At 41.3% G+C, this 15277-nt stretch overlaps 1 protein-coding gene and 1 long non-coding RNA gene across 4 annotated transcripts in view; both read left to right on the top strand.

The window, feature by feature from the left end:
- The window catches only part of LOC308477279, a 186284-nt gene that overhangs the window by 149375 nt on the left and 21632 nt on the right, over window positions 1-15277 (top strand). The window lies entirely within an intron of this gene.
- The window catches only part of UVSSA (UV stimulated scaffold protein A), a 53005-nt gene that overhangs the window by 16096 nt on the left and 21632 nt on the right, over window positions 1-15277 (top strand). For both annotated transcript variants that reach the window (XM_081005492.1, XM_081005493.1), the window contains exon 7: window positions 7532-7634. In XM_081005492.1, coding sequence (XP_080861618.1) covers window positions 7532-7634 — 103 coding nt within the window. The remainder of the gene's footprint in view (window positions 1-7531; window positions 7635-15277) is intronic.

The raw sequence follows: 15277 nt of genomic DNA, 5'->3' as shown, positions 1-15277 counted from the left end.
TTAAATATTTTTTAGAGGAAATATGAATTTAATAAATTCCTCAGTGAATTCAAGGTGCAGACAATAAGCATAATATTTTATGAAAATGACCCTCATATTTAAAACCTGGCATTATATGTTATGCATTGTAGCACCAAGTCCACATCTACCTTTTAGAAAATTAAAACACATAAATTCTGTTTAGTGTTTGATATGCACTGCACTAGCTGAAAGCTATAATGGCCCTAAAACCTTGGGTTGCTTTTCACCTTTCATAAATTCCTGGGTAGATTCTATACAAAAAATAATTTTCAGCTCCGTGGCTCATTGTTATTCAAACGTGATTGATTGTCGTCATTTACTCAGTGAGGAAGTTAAGTGCTCCTGTCATTTCCAAAGAGTATAATTGGGACGTTTCACAGGTCAGTGCTAGTGACAGGTTTCCCTTTTGATTAGTGTTGGACTGATAACAAAAATTACAGTTTCCTATGATTAATGCTTCCTATAGTGCCTAAATGCACTGCTCATGGATTGTGCCTAAACAAAGTGACTTTGCATCTTATTATTTCTCTTCTCAGCAGAGCTCTGCGAGGGTCTCAAAGTTTGGGAACCTGCAAGTGTGCAGCAGTGTTGACCCTTCTGGTTTCCGATCAGGTTCTTGCACTAGGAATTTGACTGAGGCCTCTTTAGCCTGGCTTCTCTGTGTGTCCATGTGAAATAAAATCTGGGAACGTCTTTAGAAATGTTGTGTTGACTTTTTCACATTTGCCCACCGATTACAGAACAGGCAACCTTAAAAAAGACATTTGCCGTATTCCCCATAACCATACACAATTTAAATTATTTGTATTCTGTCATACATGGATGCTTTGCTTGTCAGTGGTCCTTAATACAGGAGAATTGGACTGTTTTTGCTTTTGGTTTGAAAGGTGGTTTTTAAACTTCTGAGTTAAAACTTTTCCTATGAAATACACTAAAAAACAACAACATTTCCCTATAAAAGAATTGCCTAGTAATTATGTCCCTCAGAGTTCTGTTATCTAATTTATTTGACAGAAGCTGTTACATCTCGATATATACTCTTCTCAGCTGGTTTGGAAAAAGTAATGTACTCAGCACTGGAGTTTAATGTCGACCCTATAATTAGTTAAGCTAGGAGAAACTTTGATAACTGTTATAGGTGAATGGCCTTTCTCTTATCACCAGGTAAAAGTTAAAATGTTTAAAAGAGAGCAGGAAAGAATGCCTTCTGAATCTAGTGTTAAACCAGGCCTTACTTTTTGTCTTAAGTTACTGTTATATAAAAGTCTCCAAACATCCTCTTCCCAAAAATCTTCATCTCTCTCTCTCTAAAAACACACTATGTTTTATAAAAGTGTGGGTAGTTGTTGGTTCATGAGTAACACAGCAGCTCAGGGGCTTGATCCAGTGTAGGAAATGAAAGGTGTGTGTGTGTGTGTGTGTGTAAGTGTAAGTGTGTAAAAGTAAGGCTGCCTCTGCATGCACAATTAGATGCATTCCTAGGCTGGACAGCTGGAATATGGCAGATAGTTGTCTGAAAAAGTAACTGCACCACAGTCTATGCAGAGGAGAGACTAGTCACAATCAATTACTACCATTTATTAAATACGGAAGGGACGTGGGTGACTCTGTGGTCTAAACCACAGAGCCTAAAGCTTGCTGATCAGAAGGTCGGTGGTTCGAATCCCCGTGACAGGGTGAGCTCCCGTTGCTTGGTCCCTGCTCCTGCCAACCTAGCAGTTCAAAAGCACATCAAAGTGCAAGTAGATAAATAGATCTACTTCCGGCGGGAAGGTAAACGGCGTTTCCGTGCACTGCTCTGGTTTCGCCAGAAGCGGCTTAGTCATGCTGGCCACATGACCCGGAAGCTGTACACCGGCTCCCTCGGCTAGTAAAGCGAGATGAGCACCACAACCCCACAGTCATCCGCGACTGGACCTAATGGTCAGAGGTCCCTTTACCTTTATTAGATACAGAAGTAAAGAGTCCTCTACAACTGTAAGCCAAGTCTACAAAGGCATATTTGTGCCTCAGAGCAAGGGCTTAAGCTTCCACGTGCAATTTCTAGCTTTCCTTGTATGCTGTAAGTCAAATAAACATAACTGAACACTGTTTGTTATTTATATTGTCAGAATTTTGGTTGGGTTTTTTTAAAAAAAATAATGGGGGGAGGGAGAGGATAAAAGCGATAACTCTAGCTTTGATACGGACTTGGAAACCTACTGGGAGTAAATGCATATCAAATAATGATGAAATACCAGCCCCTTATCAACAGCCCAGCAGCAACCATCGGAACCAACTGTTGTTTCCGAATATTCTTTAAGGGCAGTCCCACATTGACTAGGTATCGTAGTTCACCCTCAGTGGTCTCAGACCCTGCAGCAGTGGGAAATCCCATCTTCCTCTTGCAGTTTAAGGACTAACAGTTGGCATGAATGTTAGCCTGAGTGTCAGGGGTTCAGGGACAGAGGCACAGGGTAGGCAGGAGATGGAGAGCGATGGGGATGAATCCCAGGACAGCGAGGAAGAGGATGACAATGACTCAAGAGATTCCATGAGTCTTTCCAGCGAATCAGAGGATTCCCAGAAGGGGGCGCCGGTGGTCAAGGCCAGGGGAGCCCCAGGGGGGACGTGTGAGGAGCAGGGGGCCAGCGGGGGATCCCAAAGTGGCAGCTGGGCGTCAGGACCAGCCTCCCCGCCAGAGTGCAGCGAAGGGGGTGGAGGTTTCAGTGTATCAGGGGAAGCGGCTCCGGCAGCAGAGAAAGGAGGGAGGTCAGAGCAAGCCACCCTCCCGGAAGGGGAGGGGAGTAGTGAAGGGAGTAGTGTAGCTGTTAAAAGGAAGGTTAGAGGTTGGGCGCGCGCGCCAAGTTCAAATGTAGAGGCGCGCGGAAGTACAGGGAGCCCGGAGGAGGGGCCAGGTCCCAAAGCCCGCAGGAGGGGGCAAGAGCAGTCTGATTCCGCGTCAGAGGAATCCAGGAGGGGCGAAACCCCAGCGGGCAGAAAGACCCTGCGGAAAAGGAAAGAGAGAAAGAGGTGGAGCAGCGCAAGCCTCTTAAACTGGTGCAGGGGAGGGACGGATTCAGAGGGGACTTCAGCGGTCTAAGCCTAGCAGACGTAGGGCTGCGCGCCTCGGATGTGAAGCAAACAATGAACTGCAATAAACACTTTTGTATATAAGAAGAGATAGGCGTTGGTCTTTTGTGAGCTGAGACTTGAGGCAGCCTTGACACTGAGAGTTTAGCAGCATACTGTTTAGTAGGGGGCGGGGGAGCAAAAGAGAAGGCAGGTTTTAAACGACAGCAAAAGTTGGAGTAAGTCATGGGTTGAGGGAGACAAAGGAGCTATGAAGGAACGTGGAGTTAGGTGAAGTGTAAAGGGAGAGGTGGGGACTTGGCAGACAATGGGAGGCTGCCCCTAGTTTTTTATATATTTTAAATTGCATAATTCCTGAACTTGCATATTGCTTAGAATTCTCTGGGTTAGAGACTTAAAAGGCACTACTGTATGTTTCTTTCTATTTTTGCACTGGATGTTTCCCAGTGAGACACAGTGAGTTCACAAAGTGATAACTAGTGGATATAAGATTTACCTATCAGCTATGTTTTTTTCCAGTTCAGTTTAATCAATGCCCCTTGTATATATTCTTCATGCAAGACTGTACTATGGTGGTTGGGAATTCTTAAGGAGTTACTTTAGGCCTGTTGCCACTGGGGGTGAGGGACTGTAGAAAGCAGAATGACATGCTTTCATTTTTAAAATTGCTTAAGTTTTATTTATTTGCGTTTCACTTTTTTACCTTGACAGGTAAAGTAGTAAGGAAAAGCATACAGTTAGTATTTTCCTTAATAGCTCAGTAAAAAAGTAAAGCTTACTGCCACTTTCCAGTTTCTGCCCCAGCAGCAAAATCACTGAATTATATTAACAGGGTTTTAAAATGTTGTAAAATATATTTTATTTTAATGATAATAATTTAATTTAGTGTGTTAACTTTTGGTTTTTATACCCCTCTGTTATAAAATGACATTAAACGTGGTGGACTGCCAGTATTGAAGTTCTTCTCCTTTCTCACAAGAAAGTCAAGGCTGCAATCTTGTACCCACTTACCTGAGAGTAAGCTCCATTAAACACAAAGGGACTTATTTTTGAGTAAAAATGTATAGAGTTGTACTTTAAGTTAACTATACAGTAAATTCTTAATGAGTGCCTGGACTTTAGTTCCTGCACAGCAAGAGACATGCCTGTGCCTTTTTGGAAAGCTTTCACATTTTGTATTTGCACTTATTGTGTAATAAGAGAGTATCTGAAGAAGTGTGCATGCACGCGAAAGCTTATACCCAGAACAAATTTAGTTGGTCTCTAAGGTGCTACTGGACAATGTTTTAATTTTTTAATTTATGTAATAGTTTGCAGAAAATAAGTTGTAGGGAGTACCTGATATCAGGTGAACCCACCACAGGAAAGATGCCTCCTGGCTGCTAGGATGAAAGGAGGGGAAAACTTGGAGGCAGCTCTAGGTTTTTGTTAATCAAGTATTAGTGGGGCTTGAACCAAAGTGTATACAAAACTGTGAACTTGTATTGATCCATTGATTGTGCTGAATTTGTGTTGATATCCTTCAAACTATCCAGATTCAACCGTACGTTCCAAACACAATTACAATAGCACCCCGGCTTACGTTACGCTCGGGTAACGTAAACTTCGGGTTGCAGAAACGGCAAACCCAGAAGTATTTTTCTGGGTTTCGCCGCAAGCGCAGAAGTGCTCTACGCGCAGCGTGCATGCGCAGAACAGGCACCTAGAATCATAGAATCATAGAGTTGGAAGAGACCACAAGGGCCATCGAGTCCAACCCCCTGCCAAGCAGGAAACACCATCAGAGCACTCCTGACATATGGTTGTCAAGCCTCTGCTTAAAGACCTCCAAAGAAGGAGACTCCACCACACTCCTTGGCAGCAAATTCCACTGTCGAACAGCTCTTACTGTCAGGAAGTTCTTCCTAATGTTTAGGTGGAATCTTCTTTCTTGTAGTTTGGATCCATTGCTCCGTGTCTGCTTCTCTGGAGCAGCAGAAAACAACCTTTCTCCCTCCTCTATGTGACATCCTTTTATATATTTGAACATGGCTATCATATCACCCCTTAACCTCCTCTTCTCCAGGCTAAACATGCCCAGCTCCCTTAGCCGTTCCTCATAAGGCATCGTTTCCAGGCCTTTGACCATTTTGGTTGCCCTCCTCTGGACACGTTCCAGTTTGTCAGTGTCCTTCTTGAACTGTGGTGCCCAGAACTGGACACAGTACTCCAGGTGAGGTCTGACCAGAGCAGAATACAGTGGCACTATTAATCTAGATGCTATACTCCTATTGATGCAACCTCTGGTTGTGGAAACCTCAGGATCTGACTGGAGCTCCGGAACGGATCCCATCCACAACCAGAGGTACCACTGTACTATGAAGCAAACTCCCACACTGAACTTAGTGGGACTGAATTCTGAGTAGACATACAAAGGTTTGCATGGGACAGATTTGGGTATATATGAGATTACATTTTGGGTATCTTTCTAAGCACTACCTTGTGCAAATGTTTTAATGGTACTCTTTAAGTTTTCTTAATTTCTGCAATGTTAGAACTCTGGATCCTCCAATGAAAGGGAGCAGTAGATTAAGAGAAAATAATTCTTTACACTGTGCGTTTTCCTGCCATTAGCCTCAACAGCTTCAGCTTATTCAGTAGCAGACTGCCTGTGAACCTTGAGGTTCTATGTAGCAACATTTGCTAAATATCCATTGATGGACACCTTTTATATTTCAGGTTTGGGGGCAGTCTATCTGAGTATGGTGAAGTAGGAGAGACAGACAACAGGGTATTCCTGTTATGGCATCCGGCTGCCATTGTACAAAGCAAGATGTTAGAGCATATGGACCTTTGGCTTGATCCAATTAGGTTGCTCTTATATTCAAAGGGAGACTTTCCCAGCGCAGCCCCACCTATTTATTTTTTAAATAAGATTAATTGTTTTTGGTTTCTTGAGTCCATTTTTTTACGAACCTGTGAATACATCTCATTGCCTCAAGAACCCAAGCAAACTCCATTGTGCTTAAGCAGCAAGATTTTTGGCATACTATGCAGCTAGCAGAAAAATAAAACAATTTTATACCACTCTTCAGCCAGAAAAGGCTTCCAGAGATTAGTCACAAGAAAATCATAATCAATAATGAAAACCTTAAATGTTTTAGAAATAACCCTCTGTTTTCTACACACCTCTCACTTTTATCACTTTTCTTAGAAGCCCAATACAAACTTAAGAGGCAAAGCCTAACTCTGTCCAGATTATACGTAGCCAAACTCTTAAACTTTGCTTGCCCAGAATACTCAAAACCACTTCCTGTTCTCCCACCTCCAAACTTTCTCCCCATTTATTATATTTCTTTTCTGTGGAGTGATACCCAAAACAAAATTGCACAAAAAAGGGGGAAATAGCAGCTCTTCAGAAATGGGGGTTTTCTATCGCCTGGTACTAAAACAGCTAACTTGTCAATCACAACTTTGACTTCTCTCATTGGCTAAAAACAGTGAAAGGCAGGAGCAGCCGAGCTAATTTACCTGCTTCTTCCTCACTTTATTTCTAGGAAGCCAGTAGACAGACTTTTTAAAAATGAAATCTCAGAGTCAGAGACTCCTTGCAGCCATTCGTCCTGGTGCAGTGCTTAAGTAATTTTTTGTAGTTAAAAGATGCAATGGGAATACACTAGAGTAAAATGTTGCTTGTAAATGATTTCCTAAGGCTGCTTTTGCAAGGTAGGTGCACGAAGCCCCACACAACCAAATTGATGGTGGTTCAGGCTTTGTTTGATGGACGCGGGTGGTGCTGTGGGTTAAACCACAGAGCCTAGGGCTTGCCGATCAGAAGGTCGGTGGTTTGAATCCCCGCGACGGGGTGAGCTCCCGTTGTTCGGTCCCAGCTCCTGCCCACCTAGCAGTTCGAAAGCACATCAAAGTGCAAGTAGATAAATAGGTACCGCTCCAGCGGGAAGGTAAACGGTGTTTTCGTGCCTACTCTGGTTTCACCAGAAGCATCTTAGTCATGCTGGCCACATGACCTGGAAGCTGTCTGCGGACAAACGTCGGCTCCCTCGGCCTATAGAGCGAGATAAGCACGCAACCTCAGAGTCGTCCGCAACTGGACCAGACGGTATGGGGTACCTTTACCTCAGGCTTTATTTATGTTACATTGCTTATTGAGGAAACCCAGTTCCTGACAAAACACGAAGCGGCAGTAAAGTTCATGCATAAGTAGGATGGAAGATTTCATCCCCTTCCAGGAGAAGGCAGTAAACACTACTTGAAATGTTGTTTTTAACAGTGCTTTGTATGTTCCATACGGTGTTCTGGTTAACGCTGAAAATAAAACTGGATGGCAGATCTTCAGAGGTGCCCATTGTAGCTGAAGCGTTTATGTGAGGGATGTTCACATGGGGTGTCTGCTGGGTGTTTTCCGTGTTTCTTCAGTGCTTTTGACTTTTCTTCATAGATGAAAGCAACAGATGACAGTGACGAGGAGGATGAGTTTGTCGACGTCCCTGAGAAGGAGGGCTATGAGCCCTACATTCCAGACCACCTTCGTAATGAATACGGTGAGTTTGCTCAGCTGTGAAAAGCTTCATCACTGCATGTTACTACTGCGGTAAAGCAAATAAACAGCCATTACAAGGTAATAAAGCGATCAGTGGGGTGGGTAATCTTTCCGACTGCTGTGAGGAAATCAGTACATAGATAGGGGGAGCAAGACCGACTTTACAAAAACAGAAATCCTCTAGGAGTCAGCTTTGATCAGGCCAGGAGGCTTATTTTATTCACTCATATTTCACTGTAGCTTTGAACCACGAATTGCAGCGTAGGTACGTGTGTGCACCTGTGTGTGTATGTGTGTCCATGCACAGGATAATTGTTTACTCAGGTGCACAGAACAGGATACAACCATCTGACCGAGCAGTGTAGAATTTGTATTACTTGTTGCAGGTCATGCCAGTTTTTCAGGGGACCGATAAACCAGGGTGTCTGTACAAAACCTCATACAAAGGTTGAGAAGAAAAATATTCTCCTGGCTTTTATTTTAAAGCCTCATTTTTTTAAAGTCACATGCATTTTAGATCACATCCCTCATTGTATAAGGCCACTGTTTGTGTTTATCCCCAGTTATTTGTAATCTTTTTCGTGGGTCTGTGGCTTTTCAAAGCTTAGCAGCTTTCAGTATATCACAGAGGAAGAAAACGTTTTAATCTGGAAACAGTTAGAGCTTTGACTGCTGAGCGTGTTTTTGGTTCATATTTTAGAATACCTTGGGACTTGCTGAAACAATGCTATGATAAACTGAAACAACTTCTTCCAGGAACTAGTGTTTTTTCAGGGATGTTAGTAACATAACTGCAGAAAGGACAGGCTGCAACATTTCATAGTGACATTGTGAGCAGCAGCAATCTTTGACTGTCATCTAAGCATCAATTCAGAGCGATCTCGAGACTGGTCATGCATAAGCAAGCCATGTTTTGTCAATCTTTAATATGCCAGAGTTTGGCACCACATTTGCCCGGATTATTTGGCTCAGGAAAATCTCTAGATGTCGTAGCCCCCCAAACCCAAGGAGTTAATTATTCCACCCCAATGTGAAATGTGAGTTAATACAGCTTCATTGGCTCTCATGCATGTCTTCAGATTCCAGTCAGAATGGAATTGCCATTAAGATGTTCATGTTTATTAATGATCCTTAAAATTCTATATACCGTATTTTTTGCTCCATAACACTCACTTTTTTCCTCCTAGAAAGTAAGGGGAAATGTCTGTGCGTGTTATGGAGGAAATGCCTACGGGTGGCATGCCTACGGATTTTCCTCCTCTAAAAACTACGTGCGTGTTACGGTCAGGTGCGTGTTATAGAGCGAAAAATACGGTACTTGATTCTTTACCTGTCTAAAATTAACTACCAAAATAACCTTAACTCCTCTGTCTTTATTCCAACTCTATGGTCTCGAAAAGCTTCTTAGTGACCTGAGTTCTATTAATCACATGCCATTCAGTTTTTGTGACTGCAATTTTAGAATAGTAAAAATGATAAATTCAGTTTAAATTTGCTACTCGTTCCAAAGCCTAGCAGGCTCTCTCTGCTCTCTGGAATGTGTGCTACTCTTCTTTGTAACATTTCAATCTTTCTTATTGTTCTCTTGTGGAATCTTCAGAGCACATTTTTGTGCATATTTACTCAGAAGTAAGTCCCACTCTATTCAGTGATACTTAATTCCTGGTAAGTGTGCATAGGATTGGAGTAAGCGCCAATATTGGAGTTAAGCTCCAATATTCTTGTTCTGATAAGTGTTCATATTTAATATGTGGATATCAGCTGCATAAACAACTTTTAAATGCTTTTTTGCCTTTGCTTCCAACCAGTTGATTGATTAATGAATCACATTTAAATGAGTATACACACTGAGATTTTTTTCAATTAAGGTTTGTTTTGAAGATTCTAGAAGAAATTGAGATTTCTCTTAAGGGTGAAAACTTGCAGTGTATTGCGCAAAAGCTTGTTAGGATTAAAGGTGATATTTAATACTTAATCACTTAATTGGATAATATTCCCGATTACTTTGGATACAAACTTGAAGAAAAAGGCTGCTTTTAATTAATTTATTTTCTTTCATCAAATTTGGTACTGGTATGAGGAAGACAGCAATATGGCAGGCCCTTGAAGAGTCCATAATCTTTATTCTCAGCTTCACTGATTAATCTGAGGACATTTTTAAGGTGTGCTTAAGGCTTTCATTGATTGATGACACCAATTAATCAATTAAAGCCTGCAGCCCTAATTTAACAATGACATTTAGAGCTTTCTACCTCCATGAAATCTTTGCTTTCACACTCATCAGCCCTTTCCTGTTCTTAGAGCTTAGTCAAGATTCTGGCTGACATCCCCTGTGCTTTATATATCTAGCAGTCTAAGCTTAGAAACCCATTTGAAGAAATGGGGCTGTTTTCCAAGGGCACGTTAACCAAAATAAGACTTGTATTCACTTATGTGTGCTGATTTTTAACGAGTGGTTTGTGCATTGAAGTGGCACATGATAGTGACTGAAACATATACACGCATACATGAAATCACGATAGTCTTGGTTTTTGTACTTCTGTTGAAAGCAGTTCCGTAGAAACTGCTTTTGTAAACCACATAGAGGTTTCTTCCAATCAAGCGGTGTATTATAATAATAATAATAATAATAATAATAATAATAATAATAATAATAATTCATTTATACCCCGCCCATCTGGCTGGGTTTCCCCAGCCACTCTGGGCGGCTTCCAACAAAACACTAAAATACAATAACCTATTAAACATTAAAAGCTTTCCTGAATTTTATGAAATAAATAAATAATAAATATGGATGTGTAGCTAGGCTATCTGTGTTCAGAAAGGACCATAGTTGACTCACCAGCCAAAGCAGATGTGGGCCATTGAGATCACCTGGACTTCAAGTGACAGTGATTATTCCTAGAGTACTCTAAACTCCATCAAGTGGACCATTGGTAGGCAAACTAAGGCCCAGAGGCCAGATCCAGCCCAATCGCCTTCTAAATCCAGCCCACGGACGGTCCGGGAAACAGCAGGTTTTTACATGAGTAGTAAGTGTCCTTTTATTTAAAATACATCTCTGGGTTATTTGTGGGGCCTGCCTGGTGTTTTTACATGTGTAGAATGTGTGCTTTTATTTAAAATGCATCTCTGGGTTATTTGTGGAGCCTGCCTGGTGTTTTACATGTGTAGAATGTGTGCTTTTATTTAAAATGCATCTCTGGGTTATTTGTGGGGAATAGGAATTTGTTCATTCCCCCCCCCCCAAAAAAATAGTCCGGCCCCCCCATAAGGTCTGTGGGACAGTGGACTGGCCCCCTGCTGAAAAAGTTTGCTGGCCCCTGAAGTGGAGTAAAACCGCATCAAAAGCAGACTTTACCACGGAGCTTGCCAGATGAAACAGTCTCCCTGTCCTTCCCACCCCCTCCCAACAGTGTTCTGGGGGTTCTCCAACCCCCACCCCCTCGTGCCAATTTCAGGGAGCGTGGGGAAAGGAGGCAAAGCTCTTGTGAAGGGCTTCTACTCACAGTGAATACCACCCTATAGGAACCGCCCTGAGACCTCCGGGTATAGGGCGGTATATAAATTCAGTAAACAATAATAATAGGAAACTTGATTTAAATCAGTGTTAGTCTTTGTTTCATTGTGATTTTTCAATCAGTGAATTCTGCTTCCTGTCTAGATGGCTGATTGTTGATTTATTCTTTTTATTTATTTATTTATTTTCTCTCTCTCTCGTTTTTTCAGTTACACCCTCCATCGAGATATATTGAGTTTTTTTGGTATGGGTGTTGGAAATGTGTTGCGCAAACTGACTGTTTTAATAAAGTTACTGCCATCAAGCATTAATTAGGACCGAATGTAGTCATGCACAGCATTGCACACTGTGTACGCACATGAGAGTTACAAACAAGACATGTGACATGTACAATAAAGTATGGAATATTTTCTAAATGAATGAAATCTCTTTATCACGGTCTTATGATCTATTCATATTGGAACACATAATGCAAATAAACAACAACAAAGTAGGCAAGAGGGAGTCTTCTCTTCTCATGAGGTGGCCAAAGTATTGGAGCCTCAGCTTCAGGATCTGTCCTTCCAGTGAGCACTCAGGGCTGATTTCCTTCAGAATGAATAGGTTTGATCTTCTTGCAGTCCATGGGACTCTCAAGAGTCTCCTCCAGCACCATAATTTAAAAGCTCTCATTGTTGCTTTTGAGATACCAAGTAGGCAAGTTTTATTTACAACCTAAACCATTTAAAAAATAAATGAATTTAAAATGGTTGGGCTCTTTGTGCAGTCAGTGGGTGGGGGTTGTGTTGGTGTCTAAAGCCATCAGTTCACAATCCTTGTACTAACCAATCCCGATTCACACATGCACAAACCCACAGACCTATAAAATGCTTTCTTGATGAGTCAGTGTTCAAATACGCCAAGTCACAGTCTTAATTTAATGGACAAAATATATGTTTTAAGTTAGTTATTTTTTGCTTTGCACTGGGGTTTCCCCCCCCCACTAAGGTAAAAAGTTACATAAATAGTTTTTAATATGTCAAAAAGTATATTCTAACTGCAAATTAAGGCAAGAATTGAGAGTTTGAATAGATATTATAATAAGAGAGAGAGGAGGAGTGAGTGGATTTCAGTTTCCATGTGCAAGATAAAATGTAAATTTGTAAAAGAATTTAGGTGATTAGACAACTGAAGTGTGAAGACATAACCCATTAAGGGGTGTCATGCCAAATTAACATTACCAGGGTTTTTAATGACCTCTCATTTGTATAATCCTTATTTACACTTGCACCTGATCTCTCAGGATGGCAACCATTTTGCAGTTTGCTTGTTGTTTTGTATGCCTGTAGTCATATAAGCTGACACCCCAGTCTTCCTCTGTCTGGAATGCATACATAAATGGACACCAAGAGTGATTTGACTTGTGAAAGAATGGTTTTAAAGAGCATGCAGGCAACAGTTGTAACAACAATAGAAGGATGTGTTCTCAGGCAAAAAACTGTTGTGTGTAAAAAAAATATATGTACCTCTGCATGTAATGCGATACTGAATATGCAATAATAGATCGATAATTTTCCAGGGTGCAGACTATCACTTCTTCTTACTAGCAAACTCAGGTGACAGGTGAAGGCAGAAATGGAACCAAAAAAGAGCTACTGATAAGCAAGACTGAAAGGTCAGAATGCTTGGAGAAATTTCTAGGGTTGCAGAAATACACTAAATAATAAACTTAGCAGGGCAACTCCCTCATATTCCTATAAGAAGGGAAGATCCATTGCAACATTTTCTTGCAGATCCCACTCCCCCCCCCCTTACATGTGGTTCTCTTGGAATTGTAATTTCCAGCCTATTTGTTTTAATTACATTGGCAAAAGTTTTATTCTTTATACAATGTCCTTAATATAATAATAATAATAATAATAATAATAATAATAATAATAATAATAATAATGTTGTTTAGTCGTTTAGTCGTGTCCGACTCTTCGTGACCCCATGGACCAGAGCACGCCAGGCACTTCTGTCTTCCACTGTCTCCCGCAGTTTGGTCAGACTCATGTTTGTAGCTTCGAGAACACTGTCCAACCATCTCATCCTCTGTTGTCCCCTTCTTCTTGTGCCCTCCATCTTTCCCAACATCAGGGTCTTTTCCAGGGAGTCTTCTCTTCTCATGAGGTGGCCAAAGTATTGGAGCCTCAGCTTCAGGATCTGTCCTTCCAGTGAGCACTCAGGGCTGGTTTCCTGAAGAATGAAGAGGTTTGATCTTCTTGCAGTCCATGGGACTCTCCTCCAGCACCATAATTCAAAAGCATCAATTCTTCGGCGATCAGCCTTTTTTATGGTCCAGCTCTCACTTCCATACATCACTACTGGGAAAACCATGGCTTTAACTATACGGACCTTTGTTGGCAAGGTGATGTCTCTGCTTTTTAAGATGCTGTCTAGGTTTGCCATCGCCTTTCTCCCAAGGAGCAGGCGTCTTTTAATTTCGTGACTGCTGTCACCATCTGCAGTGATCATGGAGCCCAAAAAAGTAAAATCTCTTACTGTCTCCATTTCTTCCCCTTCTATTTGCCAGGAGGTGATGGGACCAGTGGCCATGATCTTCGTTTTTTTGATGTTGAGCTTCAGACCATATTTTGCACTCTCCTTTCTCACCCTCCTTAAAAGGTTCTTTAATTCCTCCTCACTTTCTGCCATCAAGGTTGTGTCATCTGCATATCTGAGGTTGTTGATATTTCTTCCGGCAATCTTAATTCCGGCTTGGGATTCATCCAGCCCAGCCTTTCGCATGATGAATGCTGCATATAAGTTAAATAAGCAGGGAGACAATATACAGCCCTGCCGTACTCCTTTCCCAATTTTGAACCAATCAGTTGTTCCATATCCAGTTCTAACTGTAGCTTCTTGTCCCACATAGAGATTTCTCAGGAGACAGATAAGGTGATCAGGCACTCCCATTTCTTTAAGAACTTGCCATAGTTTGCTGTGGTCGACACAGTCAAAGGCTTTTGCATAGTCAATGAAGCAAAAGTAGATGTCTTTCTGGAACTCTCTAGCTTTCTCCATAATCCAGCGCATGTTTGCAATTTGGTCTCTGGTTCCTCTGCCTCTTCGAAATTTATTATTATTTATACCCCGCCCATCTGGCTGAGTTTCCCCAGCCACTCTGGGCGGCTTCCAATCAAGTGTTAAAAACAATACAGCATTAAATATTAAAAACTTCCCTAACATATATACTCCTTTGTATAGCTACAAAACAATGTGATGTACAGACATGGTTTTGTAGACATACAAAGGAGAACATATGATTAAGGACATTGTATAAAGAATAAAACTTCTGTCAAAGTAATTAAAACAAATAGGCTGGAAATTACAAGAGAACCACATATAAGGGGGGACGGGACTCATTCAGCTGCTACTTGATAAATAATTTCTGCATGGTGGACCAATTGCGTGCTCAGAGTGCACTATCCATTAAACATGAATTGTTGCAAAAAAAACCTGTTTGTATGGAGTAGGATCCCAATGTCTCCACTTCACTGTCAGTGCTGCACCTCTTTTACAGCTGCCACACACTGGATTGGCATTTTCATCAGAGCTATCCAATACAATCACCACATCTGCTTCCTGGTCAGTTACTTCTATTTCAGGCACCATTAGTGTATATATATGAAAATAGGATTTTATGTCACAGTGTGCGTCATTTTAAACTTGCTTGTATTGAATTGCATATCCCATGTTACTTCCCATTCAACCAGTTTGGAGGGATCTGTTTGGAGCCCCTCACAAACCCTTTTTGTTTTAACCACCCTGAACAATGCATTATTAGCCGCAAACTTGGGTGCCTTGGCACCTTTAACTAGATCATTTCTGTAAAAGCACAGGTCCCAATATGAATCCTTGAGGCCAGTGCTGGATTTACGTATAAACTAAACAAGCTATAGCTTAGGGCCCCACTCTCTTGGGGGCCCCGAAAAAAATTCAAAGGAAAACAAAAAATGTACATTTCCAAAATATAAGATAAAAAAATACTTTGATAAAATACATATTTTGTTATGTGCAAATGGCTTTAGATACCTATTTGGTCCATAAATTACTATATAGCATATGTTCAGCACAAAAAAACAGAGACAATTTGTTGTTGA

This window comes from Podarcis pityusensis, assembly GCF_964106645.2.
Source record: "Podarcis pityusensis genome assembly, chromosome: 5".
In the NCBI taxonomy this organism is placed as follows: domain Eukaryota; kingdom Metazoa; phylum Chordata; class Lepidosauria; order Squamata; family Lacertidae; genus Podarcis; species Podarcis pityusensis.
The sequence above is the reverse complement of the archived record's forward strand: the minus strand, read 5'-3'. Positions and strand labels throughout refer to the sequence as shown.